At 32.8% G+C, this 21,112-nt stretch overlaps 3 protein-coding genes across 4 annotated transcripts; 2 read left to right on the forward strand and 1 right to left on the reverse strand.

Annotated features, from left to right (window-relative positions):
• Nucleotides 1-3,363: 3,363 nt before the first annotated feature.
• Nucleotides 3,364-8,497, forward strand: LOC133680540 (serine carboxypeptidase-like 40). Of its 2 annotated transcripts, none has more exons than XM_062103549.1 (7): nt 3,364-3,847; nt 5,576-5,683; nt 5,781-6,055; nt 6,761-7,021; nt 7,114-7,325; nt 7,693-7,782; nt 8,241-8,497. In XM_062103549.1, the coding sequence occupies exons 1-7, from the start codon at nt 3,469-3,471 to the stop codon at nt 8,275-8,277; spliced, it is 1,362 nt and encodes a 453-aa protein (XP_061959533.1). In that variant the 5' UTR covers nt 3,364-3,468; the 3' UTR covers nt 8,278-8,497. The 2 variants fall into 2 exon arrangements, with proteins under 2 accessions (XP_061959533.1, XP_061959532.1); XM_062103548.1 differs by having other exon boundaries at nt 3,365-3,847; nt 7,693-7,798.
• Nucleotides 8,498-11,020: 2,523 nt separating this feature from the next.
• Nucleotides 11,021-14,115, forward strand: LOC133679297 (serine carboxypeptidase-like 40). The gene is made up of 7 exons (XM_062101840.1): nt 11,021-11,429; nt 12,008-12,115; nt 12,215-12,492; nt 12,829-13,086; nt 13,317-13,522; nt 13,741-13,846; nt 13,975-14,115. The coding sequence occupies exons 1-7, from the start codon at nt 11,021-11,023 to the stop codon at nt 14,113-14,115; spliced, it is 1,506 nt and encodes a 501-aa protein (XP_061957824.1).
• Nucleotides 14,116-17,949: 3,834 nt separating this feature from the next.
• LOC133679883 (putative disease resistance RPP13-like protein 1) lies at nt 17,950-20,632 on the reverse strand. Its single transcript, XM_062102610.1, has 2 exons — nt 19,424-20,632; nt 17,950-19,116 (listed from the first exon to the last, which is right to left on the reverse strand). The coding sequence occupies exon 1, from the start codon at nt 20,393-20,395 to the stop codon at nt 19,472-19,474; it is 924 nt and encodes a 307-aa protein (XP_061958594.1). The 5' UTR covers nt 20,396-20,632; the 3' UTR covers nt 17,950-19,116; nt 19,424-19,471.
• Between the last annotated feature and the right edge of the window lie 480 nt (nt 20,633-21,112).

Consider the following 21,112-nt stretch of genomic DNA (forward strand, 5'->3'; position numbering starts at 1 on the left):
CCTCCGGACCGTCAAGGGCAGTTCGATAATATATTATTCGCATATTGTAAGGATTTTTTAAAAAATAGCATAGTTCGGCAAAAAGTTATGAGATTAAAAGTATATGAAAAATATTACAGTTTAAAGTTTAAACACAACTGTATTTTAAAATATTATTTTTATATATAATTATTATTTTAAATAACGGTCATGTCTTAAAATATGTTTTTCTATGCAATCCTTAATTAATTAAAATAGTGGTTGTTTAGTGAATATTTCAAAATATTTTTTATATATAAATTAATTAATTTAAATAAAAGATTATTTTTTTTTATAAAGGTTCAGTGATAAAAAATAAAATTCAAGATTTAATAAAAAAAATAAAAAAGATTGATGTGACGAGAAAGAAAAAATAAAAAATGATGTGACAAAAAAAAAAAAAATCGCCGGAACAAACTATTACTCTTCTCTCCATGCCCATTATTTTAGTAAATGGAGGTGAATATTTTAGAGGGCGGGTATAATTGCTTTATTCTGTCTTACAATGCACATGAACAGTTGTTTCAATTAAAAAAAGAAAAGTATAAGTCAACTATAACCAAGGGTCTCTTGTAAAATGATTTTAATTTAATATTTTATTATTTTAATCATGTTTAGGATACAAATAAAAAAAATTATAGGTATGGATATAAATTCTATGAATGTTTTTATTATTTATTTAATATTAGTAGCAATTATAAAAAGTAAAAATATAATATAAATCATATTCTTAAACATCTCTTAATATTTTATTTTGATCACTTTAGTAATATAGTTAAGAACTCTTGAAAAAACCCCGAAGAATTAACAAAATTTAATTATTGATTTTTTTGTTGTTGTTAGTATTAGCAGCGTCTGGAAGAAGAGATTACAAAAACAAATATGAATATTTTGTCTAAAAGAGTCAAAGATAATATAAGATGACAACCAAAAATTTTTTATAAGAAAAATTAATCCAATTCATTTATTATTGTAGATTCTAATCGGTGGCCTTGGGTGATTTAATAAACTTATTTTATATTATTTAATAAGGTTTTATGCGATGCATAAATGAATATAAAATAAAAAATGGGATTAAACACTTTTTTATAAATTATCTATTATTTTTCAGTCTCTTTCTTAATTAAAGACTGGATGAATATAACTACTAATAATTAGTTTTTTTTCTAGAAAAGGAAAAGTTAATTAAACTATGTATACTAACAAATTGCTTAATGTGAAAAACAAATTAAAAAAAAAGGGTATTAAAATTATTATTTTAGTTATAAAACTAAGAAAATTGAATTCATTGGCAAAGAAAAACAAAGTTCGACTCATTATAATTATGAAAAAATTGATCATCAAATGTTAATGTAACTAGTTCTTCTCTCTTCTTCATTTTTCGTTGCAGTTAAGAGAGGCTCGGCGAGGAACTTTCGCAGGAAGGAGGTGGTGATGCTATTTGAGCTACAATCCGACTGATCTCACTGGCTGTTCCTTCTAATTATGAAAAAAAAAAACGTTTCAAATTATAACAACATGACAAATTAAGATAATAATAATATATATTGGGATTGGTGGAGCAATTTTCCGATTATCAAATCAGTAGTAGTATATGTACTGGTCCCTTGAACCGACGAGAAAGTAGCTACCATTAAATCTGGCATAATAAATTCATTCAAAAAGTTCATGATTACCCGAGTTATATTTTAATCTAAATCAAAAAAAGATATCGGTCCGGTAAATTAATCTAGTCCAAACTTTTATCAAGTCAATATTAAAGAATTTGTTAAAAGAAAAAGAATGAAACAATGATTTTTAATAAAAAAAATATTTCATTCGAATTAACTTGATGATCCAATGAGTACTTGGATTTTTATCTAGGTCAGATTTTGTTTAAAATTAAATACCAAAATATTTAATAATAGATACGAAAGCTATACAAAAAATAACATTATATAAAATTATCAAACAGAGTTTAATAATTATATTTTTTTTTATGATTTTAAGTCATTATTGTGGTCTTGCACTGTCGGACATGTTCTTGTATATACACCTATTTGAGCTTTTAGGTGAGGTCCCAGGATATGATTTATATTATTCTCTAACATATGGTTCTTTGACATGGTATCAAAGTCTTGATGACCAAGTGGGCATCTGCAAGTTTCAAGCTCAAAGGGCTTTCACTTGAGGGGGTGTGTTAGAGAATAATATAAATCATATCCTGGGATAAGCTTTTAGGTTGAGAATCAAAGATATTCTTTGATTCTATTTGATGATGCATAACAAAATCTGCCAAGTAATTCATATAATCTATATATGGGGGAAAATCCCCACCAGGCCAGTTATGTCACATGCTCACTTGAACACTCAAAAGCTTCAATTCTACAATCATGGCTGCATCATTTAGCCCGTCTATGGAAATTGAAAAGGACTTCTTCTTTTTGTGCCAGTTGCCAAATAACACGAGATAGTATGAAGAACTTCATCGAATCTCGAAGAAGAGTTTTGTCAAGAATTAGTATAAAGACAACGAAAAGTCTTGTTCTTACATGCACAGTGATCGCTACAGGCTAACAACCAAAGCATTTATTTTCCTCGTCAGTTTTACGGAACTGGTTTACATTAATAGTTACTACGAAACTGATAATTATTACAGCTGATTCCTACAAGAAATGAAATGAGAGAAAAATCCACACTCGGATCCACCAACACTGTTTTCTAAACCTACCTCATGATATTATTTCTATTTCTGATATATTTAAATATCAATTTCTCTCTTCTCCTTTTGTCTTGTTCTCCGTGATTATCGACAATGTTGTGAATAAAAGTATTCATAAGTTGAAAAACAACATTACACGTGGAAATTAGCAAAGAAGATTTCTTTCTTACAATTCTTTTTCTTTCTATTAATATCGGCTTCCACGTAGTTTATCAAGTTGAGTTACGACTTCTCAAAATTTTTTTTCCTACTATTTTTATTTAGTTCGGGGCACGTAATTTGACACAATATACTTAAAAAAAACGCTGGCTGCTCTGCTGTAGATTATTGTATCCAATCACTTATGTCGCATATCGGCAAGGAACACAAATGATAAATCACAGACACGCATGTTCACTAACTGGCCAAACAAGTGCAACTCACATGGCACGACATGATTGGTGTGGCCAGGGTAAAAAAAGAAAAATATATCATAAATTAATCTCCCATGCACCATGACTGGACCACTTCCCTTTAATTATTGTTAAAAAAATGGTGTAAATCTCATATGCATTAAATTTGGAAAATTAATCAGGGGGGCAACAATTATATAGACTTCATATTCTGATCTGGGGGCATTATTGGCTTTGTGGCGAGCTCTTTGCAAGTATAAAAGTCCCCCATCACTCTACAGCTACAGAGCAGGTGGATTAAGGCAATCTTCTTAATTTTTTTTAGTGCATGTTTTGGAAGTAACGAAAAGAAACACCATGGAAAGTAACGCATGCTTTCTCCTGGTTGTCCTTCTCGTTGTTTCTTGTTCTGTAGTTCGAAGCGAAGCGGCTGGCAAGAGGCAAAGCGAAGCACTTGGCCATCTCTACAAGGCCAAGTACTCGAAGGGAAATCTTAGCGTTGACAATAGTCTTTTTCAAGCAATTCAACATGTAGATACATCCAGGTTTCATGCTCAAGAGGGATTAAAAGAGAAGGATAGAATAGAGAGCTTGCCGGGACAGCCAAAAGTAGAATTCTCGCAGTATGGAGGCTATGTTACCGTTGATAAATCTACTGGACGAGCACTCTATTATTACTTTGCCGAGGCTCAACATTCTAAAGAGTCTTTGCCTCTTCTTCTCTGGCTCAATGGAGGTACACTCCCTCTTCTCTCATCCTTCGGCGTTTTCTTTCATGCTCTCTGTTTTTTTTTTTGTTTTGTTTACTTCCGATATTTCAACATTATCACTTTGCCAAAACTAATTGAAAATGCTCCCTTCATGTTAAAGAGGATTAGATGGTATATTAAAATTGATTGCTGAGTTCCTTTAATTAGCACCCTCATTTTCTGTTTGGATCTTGGATATATAGGATCCTCTACTTTTTGTGTGTTCTTTCTTAATTTTTCTTGTTCGTTCACTGTTAATTATCAGAGAAGTAGAATATATGGAAATATCCCATAAAGTTCTCAAGTCTCCGCTCTCAAATCTTTTTCATCATTGTTTGCTACCTTTTCCTCCTTTTCTCTCTCACATGCCATGTGATTTTGCTTCTTGCTAATTAATATCGCCACAGTCTTGCATGACAGTATAAATACAAAACCGCCGGGATAAATTAAATAATCCTGATCAGAAAGCTAGTTTATTTATTTGGTTGTACAATACCTTGTTTTCTTAATTAGGTGTAACTAATAATCAGAAAGAGATTCTCTTTTAGCGCAGTGAGCCCTCATCGCAATGGGCCCTGGAACTTAGAAAAAAAGAAGAAGAAAACATGAAATCAACAACCCCACATGGTCAGCTGGCACATGATGGCTTCTCAATCCCATAATTCACTCCCATGAGGATTTCTCGCCGTTCATGATGTAACCCTCTTAATGCTATAGACTAATGATTTACAAGTAATCATTCTCTCACACTAAATGCTCAGGATATAATATGTCTGTCAAGTTGAAAATCCACCGTGCATCCACTCAAGAAGAACACTACAAATATGAAAAAGGGGATTGGATTTAGTGGCTGATGGCACATATCCCTCCTTGATCACATCATTTATAACTTGACTAACGTGTAATTTCTCCAAAAATATCATATAAAAAGACTAATTATTTGCACTCTCTACTCTACAGAAGACCTCAATGTGCTTAGTGACCGTATATATAGTTGCTTGAATTTTTTTAATATAGAATGCTTCCCTCTTTCTCTTCTCGTCACTAGAGCAAATAACGCTTAAGTTCGCTCGCATTAGCCACAAAATAATCATCTTGGCAATCTTGACGAAGAATTACTTCAATATTTTAGACCCTGTACCGTGAATCTTGCCACCTCATCTGCGAGGCCATTTGCCAGCTTTATAGCAAAAAACCAAAATTGACTCTTTGCATATTTCTAATCTCTAAGTAATTGCGTTTTGCGTATTAATAATCGTTTATTAGGTAGGATATTGGATTTAATAATTTCCATCCCTGTTTTTTAGTATGTATGAAAATTAAACCAAATGGGATTAAAACTTTAAAATGGAGAGTATCATATTTTTACATTTTTTAAAACAAAAAACAAAAACGTATATAAATATTCCTAGCTAGACAAATAATTTTTTTTTTTGCATTTGATCCGTTCCCTAAAGCTTTGAACTCCATTGCCTCATCTCCCGTGTCCGCTGGAGAAAACAAGAGAGAAGATGCTAGCTGACCCTTTCTGATGGGCACAAAACTAAAACATGCTTTCTTGCTCTCTATGTGTGTTCATATACATGATGTATGCTTGTAAGTTAAAGAGAGAGAGTTTCATATCAAAAGGCTTATTTGCCTAACAGCATAGGTTTATTATTATTATGGTGGTGGTGGTGGTGTGTTCTAACACAAGATTGATTTCTTTATTGTAGGCCCTGGTTGTTCATCTTTGTCATATGGTGCAATGCAAGAACTTGGACCTTTTCGAGTATATAGTGATGGCCAAGCACTTTATAAAAATAGACACTCATGGAATTATGGTATAAATCTTTAACTTTTATAAATGGTTGCTAATTTATTATTCACATCTAATGTTTTATGTGCGCAAAGTGATAAAAAAATGGTTTTCTTTTTCAGCTGCAAATGTTTTGTTTCTTGAATCTCCTGCGGGAGTAGGGTTTTCATACTCAAACACGACATCAGATTACAAGAAAAGTGGAGATAAAATGACCGCTGAAGATAATTATGTGTTCTTAGTGAATTGGCTAGAGAGGTTTCCTGAATACAAAGATAGAGATTTCTACATATCAGGTGAAAGCTATGCCGGGCATTATGTGCCTCAGCTTGCACACACTATTCTTTACCATAACAACAAGGCTAAGAAGACCATTGTCAATCTCAAAGGAATTCTAGTACGTATATTCTCTCTCAATCCACCTATAATCATATTTAAGGAATTGAATTTCAAATTTAGACTAAATCACCATTCAAAACCATCCTTTTTCCTCTGGCTAGATTTCCTCAGGAGGTCAGGTTTGGAAAATATTTGCCAACTTGCAAACAGCTTGCATTTCCTTTAAATAATTACAATACTTCACTTGCACATGACAGCTTCATTCCACTACCAGAAATTTATTTAATACCAATAATATTATCAATAAAATAATTTTATCAATAATTTATGGTTATAATTACTGGCAGAATTTTTTTTATTTATAATTCAGTAGGTATATATCAATAGAATATTTCAATCCATAGATAACGATAAAATTATAGATAAGATATTAAGAACATATATATATATATATATATATATATATATATATATATATATATATATAAAAGTAGAATATTTCAATTGGATTTAGGCAAAACTTGGTAGATGTGGACCGGTCGGGGTGTCCTTCGGTCCCAAAGGGGGAAAAGCAGCCGACATTCCATTATTTGTGGTAGAAGTAGATTGTTCGCTAGAATCATTTATCATTATAATGTAAGAGATTGAAAAAAGAGAAGAAAATCTCAAGTACTGACTTGAAAAAACAACTAATATGAGTCTTAGTAGTGCAAATTATTGGCTTACATAACAGTAATGTTGCATTCTCTTGTGGAAATTGCAGATTGGGAATGCAGTGATCAATGACGAAACTGATAGTATAGGGATGTATAGCTATTTCGGAAACCATGCTCTAATCTCAGATGAGATGGTTCAGAAAATACTAAAATCTTGCGATTTCTCACCCAATGCGACATCCCAGTCTGATGAGTGCAATCAAGCAGCAGAAGCAGCAGGCAAGGATACTAGTTATATCAATATATACAACATCTATGGTCCATTGTGCCTTCGTGAGGGTACCACAGCAAAGCCTAAGAAACCCTCTGTAAGTAATTAAAACATTTGTTTTATAAAACTCATAAACTATACACAATATCCCTCCAATTAATTTGCCTGACTATAAATCTTGTGCCGCAGCTGGTGGATTTTGATCCATGTTCTGATTATTATGTGTATGCTTATCTTAATCGACCTGATGTCCAAGAAGCCATGCACGCCAATGTCACCAAACTTACTCATGATTGGGAACCCTGTAGTGATATCATACCAAGCTGGTCAGATAGCCCTTCAACAATTATTCCGCTACTGCAAGAATTCATGGCAAACGGCCTTCGAGTGTGGCTATTTAGGTAAAGTAATAATGAACTTAAGTGGATTTGTATATATATATAATTATCATGATTATTTTCAATATTCTCTCATTATATCACATATGTTAGTGGGTTCTTAATTAATTTTTAGTATAATATTGTCTTGCACTTTGTTGAGTGGGGTCCTAATTACCTAGATAATAGCTAGCAAGCCTCATATGCTTCAGTGACACTTCGTAAATGTTGTATTAATTATCATAATTTGTAGCCAATGCCATTTCCAACATCTCTAATTATGTTTGCTTCTTCTTCTTCTTCTTCTTCTTCTTCTTCTATGAACATAAAGAGATATGAAGTGATCGTATGATCTATTCTAATGATTAATCTTCATTGCATGTAATTTCAGTGGTGATACAGACGGAAGGGTGCCATTTACTTCAACTCAATATTCTATAAATAAGATGAATCTTCAAGTTAAAACCGAATGGCATCCTTGGTACGTCAAAGGGGAGGTAAGTTTTTTTTGTTCACCACTCAAATGTTTTCTTTATTTCTTCTCCCAACTGAACATAGGAAAACAGAAATCCAAACCAGTCCTAAAAATAGGAATTTATATTATTGATGTTTGTAATTATAATCCCGAGATAAATGATACATCTTGTGATATTAATTTGTCGCAACTCACAAGAAAAAACAATTCATAAAAAAATAAAACGCGAGTCTTGTACGAACAACAATAGAAATTTCATGCCACAAAAAAAGCTAAAAGAAAAAAGAAAAAAATTCTATCCCCATTTATATTTCTAATCTCGAGCCAAATGGTCTATATATATATATCATCATGTGATAATCTTGCTCATCAAGATATATAATTAATTAATCAGCATTCAATAGTTCTACGAAATTGTAGAAAAAATATGAAATAATTTTGCTTTTTTTTTTTTTTGTGTGTAGGTGGGAGGATACACACAAGTGTATAAAGGAGATTTAACATTTGCCACCGTGAGAGGGGCAGGGCATCAAGTGCCAAGCTATCAGCCATTGAGAGCACTTTCATTAGTCAAGCACTTCCTTGATGGCACGCCTCTTCCAGATACTACGAGATATTAAATCCATTTCTTTGTAATTTCATTCAAACAATCATTTCTTATATATATATTTATAAGAAAAACTATTCCATAAGGCTAATTAGAAAAAGGGAAGTTTATTTCTTTTCTGTATCTATTAATTTTATTTTGAAAATAATTTCTCTCAATTTAAATAAAAATATAGTAAATTTTAAAGTCTTACTAAAACAAATTAACAAGTATCTCTAGCATTTTTGCTCTATGGATAATCTCCAAATAGGTCTCTGATAAAAATAATGTTACACAGCATGAATATGGAAGTGTATGATTTTTAGGTTTGCTTTTAAAAATATTTTTTACAAAAAAATATTAAATTAACTTATTTTAGTAATGTGCTTGATTCTTCTCAATGACAAATGTCCAAAATATCTCACACCACAATATTAATCCTTACTATATACAAAAACTGAACTCTTAAAAAATGTCTGATTGACTATTATATTCTTAATATATGTGTATGTATGTATGTATCGTATTTCTATTATTAATATGTAATTAAATTCAACCCATCCCTCATTAAGAAAAACAAAATCAACATTGAAAGAAATTATTAAAACCTAAAAGATTGATTGATCTTGTTTTTATTTATATTTAAATTATTAACCATATAAAATCTCAAATAACATAGAATAAGTTTCTTAAATTACTCCTAATTTAGGAAGTACATTATTAACACTTTATTTTGTCAATAAAAACTCTAAAAATGCTTGAAAAGAAGCTTTAAAAATATTCAATATATAATATTAGATGAACTTTCATCTGCCTCGGCAAACAATGCGTTGTCTGAATTTTTTTAATTTAAAATTCATAATTTATTTTCTATAAAGTAATCACGGTTTCATAATGTAGATAATTAATTTATCTAGTTAATCCAAATTAATTTAATTTATTAGCATTTTAATAATTAAAAAAAAAGTTCTCTTCATTATAATATACATGAGATTTTTTATTTATAATTTTTTTACGTTAAAAAACATGTTAACAAAGTATAGATTTTTTATTACATTAAAAAAAATAATTTTATTCGCAACATTACGCGTCCCAATGAACTCATGAATACTATATATGTTTGGTGTTGCCATATTTTTTTGAACTATGTAATTAGTCTTGGATTTAAGAAATTAAAAGGAAATGTTTTCTGCCACTATTTTTAGAAAGTAATTACGATTTTTATTCGATGGATAACTACAAAAAGATCTTGTTATTTGATTTGACAGTCACGTTTATAAATAGAGAATCTGGTTTACCTTTTAATTTGATATATATATAATATTCAAATTCCTGGTTGATTTTTTCTTTTTGGTAATTAAATAGGGGTCAAGGACATCTTAGACATTTGCCTTCAGACCAGAGTAAATTAAAGGATTTTATTGATTTTCTTCTCTCTTTTTTTTTTTTTTTTTTTTATCGTTAGGGACCTTTTGGAGGTGACCAATAATTACAAGGAGATATTATTATTTTTCTCAGAAAAATAGAAAATGGAACCGCAAATACCTGCGGGACCGGAAACAATACTTGATTGATTCGGTCTTATCAAGACAGGCACAAGCACCTGGAACTCGCATCCTTTTAGTTCCGGGAACAATGGTCAAACACCTGAATTTCGAAGCTGAGACAAGCTAACGTTATCAGAAAAAAAGTACGAGGATGTCTTTCCCGCTAACATTCTATTAACCTGGTCAAAGGTATCTCAGAAATTAACTGTGGAATCGGACTCTGCTATTGTTATCGATCTTATCACAAAGAATAAAATAAATATTAACAGAAATTACAGCCTCATCATGAAGGCTAGGGACCTGTTAGCAAGGGAGTGGGAGGTTTAGACGGCTCATGTTTATAGGAAAGCGAATTTTATAGGAAAATTTGTATTTTTGATGATCCAGCTGCGGATATTCTTACCACTTTAATCAAAATAATAAAAAAAAGTAAATAAAAATAGAATTTCTAAAAAGCCCTGTGAATTTTGTTCTTTTGGGTGATTTTTTTTTAGAAACTAGTATTTTAGAATTTTGTTTTTTATTAGTTTTTTTCATTGGAAACTAGGATTTTTTTTTTATGTGAGTATCCTGATTTCCTATATTAGTCATAGCTGCATTATTTGAAAAGCATAATAAATAAATTCAAATTCCACGATCGATCTTCTTAAATTTTTTTTTTCTCTTTTGATTATTAATTTGGATCTCTTTCTAGAATAAGATTTGATTATCCATATCAAGCACCATTAACATCAAAACTAGAATTTATTTATAGGATACCACTAATCACCCTAAAATCTCTTGCACTACATACATTGTTGCTATTTATTAGAATGATAATGGCTAATATTTATAGAAAACAAATTATATAAATTAAGGGATGGATATTTGTTTCCAGAAAGAAATTAAGGTTTCATAAATAGGATCAGGAATTTAATGAAACGGTCAATGAATATCATCTCTCGGCCGAGGGTTCTCCTTGTAGTCTCATGCTAGGTTATTCCGGTTACAATATCATATAAAAATTGAAAAACAATTGTCCAAAAACCAAGCCCCTAAACCTTTTCTTGCTTTCCATTTTCTTTTTTTCTCGGTTTTTTATGTTTTGAGGAGAGGGAGAAAGAAAAACACGATGGGAAAGATACCTTGTTTGCTTCTTGTTTTCATTGTAACTCTTTCACGTTCTGTAGCTCAAAGTCATGGCATCAAGAACCAAGGCGAAGCACTTGACAATCTCTACAAAGCCAAGTTTAGTAGAGATTCCAGAATTGATACAGGTCCTTTCGAGGTACTTGACACGAACCAATTTGAGGTGATGAATATGCTTTTAGATGAATCAGAAGTTCATCCTCGTCAAAAGGGATCAAAGGAGAAAGATAGAATCAAAATGTTGCCCGGACAACCCCGTGTCAACTTTTCACAATACGGTGGTTATGTTACTGTTAATGAATCTGCAGGTTCAGCACTGTATTATTATTTTGTTGAAGCTGATCAACATTCAAAGGAGTCGGCATTGCCTCTTCTTCTTTGGCTAAATGGAGGTAATTTGTTGCTCTTTACCCTATTTGCAATTGTCATTGCCATCATCTTCAAAAGACTTCGAGTTCTTTATTTGTTGCTTCATTTGGAAACAGATTGAGTGCCTAAGAAATATTGATGTTGTATGTATAAATAAGTTAATTTTTCATACAAAATTCGCATTTAATTTTTCATCCACGCTTTACTATCTTTCAATTATAAGTTTAACATAAAAATTCTATTTGCAAATCATTAAAAAAAAATTCAACTTGACCGTCCATGTTATTTCTTAATTAGCACCTTAATTTTGTTATTCCTTTTTTTTCTTTTTCTTTTTCTTTTTCATATTTGAGACCAGACAAAATATGACATATGTCATGACTCTTATATGCGTCAAAGTATATTCAGTAATATATACACAGCATGGTTCATGTAAAACATGATTTATGTTAGCTTAATGATTGTGGTGATTATTTTTTAAATTAATTTTTATTTAATTTAAATATGGTATTCATCCTTTTCTATCAGGTAATGTTTAAAAAAATAAATGAAAACTTAGGTAGAGTTGATTTGTTGACGAGGCAGCTTAATATGAACGCAGGCCCAGGTTGTTCATCACTGGGATATGGGGCAATGGAAGAGCTTGGACCATTTCGTGTACACAGCAATGGGAAAACTCTTTACAGAAACAATTATTCATGGAATAAGGGTACGTTTTATCTTTTTTCTTACAATTGAATAATTTTCGAAACGAGGGTAGTCTTCCTCGGGAATTTTTCATGAACTAACTTAAACCTCTCCTTTTAAGTTGCAAATGTTTTGTTCTTGGAGTCCCCTGCTGGTGTAGGGTTTTCATACTCTAATGCAACATCGGACTCCACTTACACTAGTGGAGATAGAGAAACAGCTGCACAAAATTATATGTTCCTTGTAAATTGGTTGGAAAGATTTCCCGAATACAAAGACAGAGATTTTTACATAGCCGGAGAGAGCTACGCGGGACACTACGTGCCTCAACTTGCAGATAATATTCTTCATTATAATAAGAAGGCTAAGAGGAGTGTCGTCAACCTCAAAGGAATCATGGTGTGTGTCTCCCCTCCTCTAATTTCTTCCTTTTTAACACATAAAACTATTTCTTCCCTTCCCTTTCACGTATCAGCTTATTTTCTTCTTAACTGAGAAATTATTTGATACCAGTCATGACCTGATTTATGTCTTTGACCTTCGTTTAACAACTTGATTTTTTAAAGCAGAGTAGTTATTTGATATTAAACAGCTTGCACATAATTCATAGAACTCTCATCCATCGCAGAAGCTTAAGTTATTAGATAAATAAATCTTTCGACACCTGAAAATATTCTTTTTTCCAGCATTGCAGTCAATTTGTTAGTAATCTTTTATTACATCTCTTTGGTGCAGATTGGAAATTCTGTGATCAATGATCATACCGATATGCAAGGGATGTATGACTTCTTTGGAACACATGCTATAACTTCAAATGAGAACTTCCGTAAAATTCAACACTACTGTAATTTCTCAAGTGCCGGTAGTTTATATAAAGAGTGCCAAGAAGCCATGGACAAAGCAGATACAGATGTTAGTGTCATTGACATTTACAACATCTATGGCCCCTCATGCTTCAACAGTAATCTCACGTCCAAGCCAAAGAAGACATCAGTAAGTGAATGAACGTTCTTAAAAATATATATATACACTTCGTTCAAGTTTTCACTTATTTTTGGGTCAATTATTTCACAATTCTTCAACTCTAATTTTCATGAAAAAATACCTTAAAAAAGTAGGATTTGAATGTAAAGTGACTAAAATAAACTTGCTCATAATTTAAAATATTTTGGAGTTTAAGTAATTCTGGATATGTGACTTGACTTGAATGATTTTTGGTGCAGCCGATGAACTTCGATCCCTGCAGCGATTCTTATGTGCTGGCTTATCTTAATAGACCGGATGTCCAAGAAGCCATGCATGCCAATGTGACCAAACTTGCTTACGATTGGCAACCATGCGGTGGTTTTAACTGGGTTGATAGTGCCTCTACTGTTCTTCCCTTGCTAAAGGAGTTCATGGCAAATGGACTTCGAGTATGGGTATTCAGGTTAGTAAATTCACAGCCACCATAATCGTGTAGTGCCCTTGCACTTGCTGATGGGGACCAAACTTTGCAAAAGTCTCCCAACTTTTCACTAAGATCAAATGGATTTGTTTTTTTTTTTTTTTTGAGATCAGTTTATTACAATTAGACACTTTTTTTTTTAGTTCAGACCATTTTGACTGAATATATGCTTACTGATCTTTTGTTTCAATGGTGTACAGCGGTGATATAGACGGAAGGGTGCCAGTTACTTCTTCCCAGTATTCAATAAACGAGATGAACCTTACTATTAAAACTCAATGGCATCCTTGGTTCTCCGATCAAGAGGTAATTTACCCACTTCAGCATTCACTAAATCATAATATCTGAAGTAAACAAGTATCATAACAATGGAAGATGCTTATTAAGAATGTAATGATCTCAATATTGAACTGCATTTTTTCATACTATTCCAGGTTGGTGGGTATGTACAAGTATACAAAGGGGACTTGACATTCGCAACTGTAAGAGGGGCTGGGCATATGGTACCAAGCATCCAGCCTGTGAGAGCACTTTCATTGATCAGTCACTTCCTTTCTGGCACACCTCTCCCATAGCCAAAGTCAAAACATAGTGCCTAATTTCTTTTGTTATGTATGCTTGCAATTCTTTGTTTCACTTCTGGAAACGATAGTCTGATATATAGCTTGTTTTCGCTTTCCTTTTGTTCGTTAACAAGCCAGAATTCTATGGGCAGGAAGCCATACTCCTTCTGTGATAATCACTTACCTAAACAACTTGACAGAATGACATGAAAATTATTGTCCCTTACAGTTAAAGTTATCCACGATTCACAGCAAGTCAGAAACAGAACATCATTGTTCCAATAATTCAAAATATTATTGATTACAGAAAGAATACATTTTATAGTGTATATGAAAGAGACACTATAACAAGCAACCCCATAAATCTTTACATGTCAAAGCCATCAATTATCTCCACACAAGGGATGTGGGATATCAAAGGCCAGTACACTCTATTCTCCTTGGAGCAGCGCTGTGTCAGTAACAGACAATCCCTGATGCTGAATCTTCCTAGTGCACGACGTAGGCATTCCCTAGGCAAGGACTAATTAAATTTAGGACAATCAACAATTTCTAGCTCTTCTAGAGATGCAAGACTTTGGAGCTGCATGGATAGAGATTCCAAATTTGGAAGTCTTCCAAACCAGACGGAAGTAAGAGTTGTATGAAGCAGACACCCCTCATCTGGAAAGGTTACAGTGTCAACATCCACCAGCTATGCTAAAATCTCTAAGAAAGGCTAAACTTTGCAAGTTCCACTTTGACAGGTGCCCATCTAGATTGTCGCAATCCCAGATGTCAAGTGATATCAGGTTTGGAGGTAGATCGCCATTTGGAAAGGATTCAAGAGCTATGCAGCTATAAATTGTCAGTTCCTGCAGAGATGTGAGTTTTCGCATCTCATTGGACAGAGACTTGAGCTTTTTGCAGTTGTATACATTCATCATTCTAAGTTTAGGGAGGAAGGGACCAACTCCTGGAAAGCACTTGATATCAGAACAATGGTTTAAATTTAATTCAGCAAGATGCTTGAAGCTGCTAGGACACTCAGGAAAGCTTGTCAGAAATGTATTGAAGGGACATATCATCATGCAGTATGCTTTCTGAAAGTGCTTCAATTGGAAACAATCCCAAATTCTTGGCGTCTTGATTTGACTTGGTAATTTCCAAGCTGGAAAAGATGTGATAGATGGACAAACAATAATCTCCAAGTTCTCAAAATGATACAAGGTGTCAGGGAGAGATTTTCATCGTGCATAGTCCCCTCAAATAGAGACCATAATTATGTACAGTATCGAATCTTCAACCCTTTTAACGTCGGATGTAATATCCCTCCTGGAAAGCATTCGAGCAAAGGACACTCTTCTATCTCCAAGTCTTCAAGAGGAAACTTGTTCATACCATCAGGGAGAGATTTAAGAGCTTTACAACCCCAAAGTACTAGATGTCTGAGTGACGATAAAAGTCCAGCCTAAGCGATGGACACAAACTTCGAGCATGATTACGTACTTACTCAATTCCCCTTAATTATCATTAAAATTTATGAGTCCTGTTTTCGGGGACTTATTGTAATTTTGTAACGATTTTTTATTATTGTTGTTTAGTTCTTGAAATATTTTTGTTTTTTTAAAATTAATGATGATTAATCTATTATCCTTGTAATTTAAATTTTTTAGTCTTAATTTCAAGGGCTTGGTTGTGATTTCATAATTTTTTTTTGTTTGTATTGTTTAGCACTAGGGGTATTTTTGCTTTCATACAAATAAAAAAAAAGAGAAAAAGAAGAAAAGTGCCTCACACGTGTTAGCCGCCTTCGAGCAACGCGTGCAACTAGCTTTGATTATTTGAATCATGATTTCGCCCATCATTAGATTCATTTTGGTATCCTTTTTTTGTTCTAGGTGGCGCATGTATTATAGTTGGGTCTGATTTGGTGTCAATTTGTTTTTTTTTCTTTGTTCTCCTTTTTTTTTTTCTTGGATTGCTTGTTAACCATGCAAAAAATTATACCAACTCGTCAATTTATTTTTTCTTTTGATCTAGTCATTCTTCTTTTAATTGCAATTGTTTTATTTACAATTATTATTTCTAATTCGATTTTATTTTTGATTTTATCCCTGATATTTTGATCTTGTTAATTATTTTATTAAATTTGATACTTATTCTTTTAATTGCTATTTTTTATTTTGAATCATTTTCTTGATTGATTTTTCTTCAATTTCATCCCTCAAGCATTTATTTTAATTTAATTTTAATGTTAAATTTGGTCCTAATTCTTTTAATTAATTACTATTTTTTTAATAATTTTCTTAATTGGTTTGTTTTTTCAATTTTTTTCCTAAAAATTTAATTTCATTTAATTTTATGTTGAATTTAGTCATAATTCTTTTAATTGTTATTTATTTTGTTTTACATTGTTTTTTGGATTGACTTTTTTTTTAATTTCATCTTTTAATATTTATTTGATTGTGAATCTTGCTTTTTGGTTTTTTCAGGTTTGTCTCTAATGAGGTCACTCGGGTTTCATAACCCAGGTTATAGATTTAAAAGATAAAACCAAGTCAATTTTAGTGTTTTTTCAAATATTTTTTTTCTAGTATTTTTTTCTGTTTCCTATTTATGGGGTCATCTCAATTTGATGTCCTTGATCATGTGTTTGATTTGTTGACATGGGATGGCTACCGGATTGGCTTGAAACTTTTTTTATATCTTTCCATCATATCAGCAGGTGTACATTCCTTACATTTTGTTGACGTGTTCAACCTTGCATAATATTTTTTTATGATGTGGGTTTATTCATTTAGTTTCATTTGTATTTATCGTTTATGTCATAGGTTTCTAAGGTTTGATTTATCTTTTATTTATTTAAATAAATAAGTTTAGTAAATACAATCAAGTGAAAGTCTTATTTTTACAGTTTGTTTCTTGGTTACTGTTAACGATATTTTTTTTACTTAAATGGTTATCGATATATTTAATTAGATGATTGGATACCTAGTATTTAGTTAGAAAATTGAAAACACGGTCTGGAGGAGCCCACTCGCTTAGGCCTTATTTTTTAAAAAATTTTAAAGGGTATCTCCTTAATGCTTTGAAAAAAAATAACAGACAACGAGTTATTTGCACAACTAAGATTCCAGCGACTAGAAAATCAGGCTAATCTATTTTAGATCAAGAGAAACTCATTTTCAATCATATTTTGATATGAAAAAACTAAAAAACACCCTAAACACCTTATAAAACAAATTCATAGCCTTTAACAATTCAGAAATTAGCTCAAAAACCCATAATCAACCTCAAACAAAAATTATTTTCGAGTTCAGATCTACCATTTCAAACAAGTTTAAAGGGAAAAAACACTTTATATAAACTTTCTTCATCAAAAGAAACTTATTGACACAAAAACCACTTATTTTTGTGGCCGGAATCCGTCTCAACCAAGATTTTCTTTCTCTACCACTAGAATCCGGATACTTTATCTCTCATTTATCAAATCAGGGATCAAAAAACAAAACAAAAATGAAATTTGAGACTAAAATTGAATTTCATAAATTGTTAAGAATTTAAAGTTTATAATTTGAAAAGTTAGAGGACAAAAGTTTAGGTGTATTCTCAAGTTTAGAAAAACATCTCTTTTTAGTGCTTTTTCATTGTAATTCTCTTTCTTTAAATTTTGCTCTTTCTTAATAAATATGCTTTAATTGACTTTGGGGTTATAAGTGTATAATAATAAGAAAGGGAGACTAAAAAAAGACAAGTCACCGGGCAATCCACGATAATTTGTTCCTTGTTTAACATTGGTATGGAGAACATTACATTTTCCCATGATTTTTAGAGTATTTCTTAATTCTTAATTAATGACCAGGCTTCGTTGCAACAGTTAAAATAACCATAAAACAAGAAGCAGCAAGAACAAATTAAGGAACACCAAAATGCACTAGGCAAGTCTTGTGACAATAGACTGCAAAACTTGCTTCTGCAAGTGTTTCTTCGTCCAGCAAAACTCATTGCTCCAGTCACTAACCATCCTATTGCTGCCACAAAACTGAAGAATCTGTTGCCAAATTCTTCCAGTAACCACATAAGTAAAGAACATGGACCAGTTGTTCGCTGCTCTAGTCACTAATTAACCATCCTTCGTCCAGTTGTTCTAAAAGAATTTGGCTTATAAAAAAAATACCAGTCCATGTTCTCAGTACTATGCGTGCATGATCACCAACAGGAGGAAACTGATCTTATTGGAAACATATACATGGAACTAATTTCTGAGACATGTATACTCTAAACAATAACCCTAAACTTAGGTAGTGCAGATATGCTCTATGAACAGCCAAGACTATGCCTGTGTTCACAGAAATGATATATCCATCTATATAGGTAGACTAATATATCTTATCACAAACCTGAACCTATATAGCTACAACCCCTACCACAAATCAAACCTGAATAATACCACCAGGGAGACTACATTTCTTTCTGCTTATAGAAGTAGTCAAAATACTTGTGAGGCCCTATTTATGTGCCCAGTGTAATGAATGGATGAACGACAAATAGAAAAATTTGCAAGACTTTCTATGTATAGAAAACCTACCTAACACATCGTCATCAATGTTTGGGATAAAACTTCATCTTGCCACTCAAAATTTAGCAAGACCTCCAAGGAGGCTGGTTAGAACTTAAAACCCACAATTGTTGATGTACAGGGAGCACTTGATACCTGAAAGAATCATGCATGACTTGAAAAAAAACATCGATTGGTGATGGTAAAAGCCCCTCCGCCTATGTCCACAACATGACTAAATCATCCTTGTCAAATTTTCAGTCCTTTTGAGAGGTGGAACAATTGCAGAAGTGATCTCCTCAAAATGGGAAAGAAGATGATCCGATCCCAAAAGCATGCATGGTTTCTTTCTGCCCTAGGATACATGAAGTGAGTTGTCCAAAGAGGTAAAGAGTGCTCAAATCATGAAGTGGGTTGCTTCTCACCTCACCATCAATTAGGTGCAAACTTTAATAGAAATAGTAATATATTAGCTGTAAAGCAGTAACATTAAATTAGAAGCTAGGATATATATTCCACCATTAATATATTTCTGAGCGCAGATTATCATGCAAGTAAAAGGCTACTAGGAGTAGAAATGAACAAACTGTGCCTATAAAACAAAATAGGAAATTGCAAGCACAGAAATTAACAAAATCTATTTCTGTTATTTGCATACTGGCTCCTTAAATTGGCATCTCCTTCAATTGTTAATGATGTCTGTGCTGGTTAATCAAGAGCCCCAGATTTGTTTAAAGAAATACTGCTTAATTATATATGCTATTACCAATAATTACCTACCTTTTATGGATCTTAATTACCATTGTTTACCATTCGTCCTCGTATATCTCACAAATCGATATATCTTCTCCCAATATCGTTATAGTGAGTAGAAAGCAGCCTGCCCCCAAAATCTTTTGCAGCCCGTGGTAAGCCTTTACATTCTCTGGCTATTTTTTCCATAATTGCTTGAAGCTTTGGGTCTGTGTCAAACTTTGATTTTGCCTTCGCATGGTCTAAAAGCATTGACAGACAATCGACATATGATAACACCTCTAGATGGTGAGTGGAGATGGCAGCCATGATTGGTGGGACGCTGTTGTTTAGCGTGGTCACAACTATTTTAACTTCAGAGCCTGCAAAGGGTTGGCATAGAAGATCCCACCGTTCATAGTCCAGATTGCGAACATCATCTAGCACAATTAAACAGCTCTTTCCAGAAAGTTTCTCTCTTAGCTTCACCTGAAGCAAATCCAAATCATCACTACAATTGCAAGCGTGATCAGCTGTAACGCTCAGCAGGATTGTTCTTGTTATGCTCACAACATCAAAGTCTAATTCTGAATCATCAAAAACCCAGGCTCTCAAATCAAAAGCGTTGACCACTGTGTCATCATTGTACACTAGCTGAGCTAGAGTGGTCTTGCCAACCCCTTCCTTCCCATCTATAGCTACCACAAAAACCCTTCCATTGATAGCTGCTTCTCCCTTCAGTAACCATCCAAGAACGACCTCTATGTCCTTCTCTCTGCCATAAACATTAGATCCATCAAGTATAGAAGTTGTAGGGGTTATTTTGCCTACCGATCTCTTGTACCTCTCTCCACAACTGTTTCTCAATTCTCTTGATCTTGTACTAATTTCCTCATTCTTGGTATCCATATCAGAACTTGGCGGTTTCAAAAAACAGCGACAGATCGACTTCCATTGACGGTGTGTGGTCATGTTTTGTTTTGAAGCTTTGATCAACTGTGAGTTGTTTCTCTTGAACATCTTAATTTTTTGTGTCTAGAGGCAACTTTTCTGGGACTAGAAAATGAAGGGAAGCTGAGAGGATTTTTGGCTTGTTAAAAGCAAGAAGATATGAACTTGGTAGGGTTGGAAAAGTCTGCTGAAAGAGGATTAACTACTCAAATGGGTCGTGCTGGTATGTGACGGGCAACAAGCAGTGTGGTCGTGTTCCCTGTCTACGTATATATGCTGTGGGTCATATACATTTGCGAGAGAGAGAGAGAGAGAGAGAGAGAGAGAGAGGGCACGTAGCTTCGATCTTGCTACGAAACCCTTGTGTTATATCACTCAAAACGCGTTTTGGTCGCTCATAAAAATGTAAATGAAATGATGAAGAATCAATAATGCCAAGAAATCTGCTGAATTTGTAGAAAAATTACCGTAATTCAGTTCCAACTTTAATTTGAAAAGTCTTTGCCACTGATTAATGTGGTGAGGTAACTATAATTGCGGTCTGGGTTAAGTGGGTTTAAGTGGCGTGTGTGATCCAATTAGGGTTTCTGATTTGGTACTTGTAGCATGCCATCAAAACCTATCTTTCTCAAGTGGCAGGTGTTTCAAAGTCTCTTCTCCACCGACACGTACGGTTGCTTTCAGGTTATGTTCCTCAAATTCCATTTATTTCATTATTAATAATACTAAACATTATATATATATATATATATATATATATATGTATGTATGTATGTATGTATATAA

This window comes from Populus nigra, chromosome 19, assembly GCF_951802175.1.
Source record: "Populus nigra chromosome 19, ddPopNigr1.1, whole genome shotgun sequence".
Classification (NCBI taxonomy): Eukaryota; Viridiplantae; Streptophyta; class Magnoliopsida; order Malpighiales; family Salicaceae; genus Populus; species Populus nigra.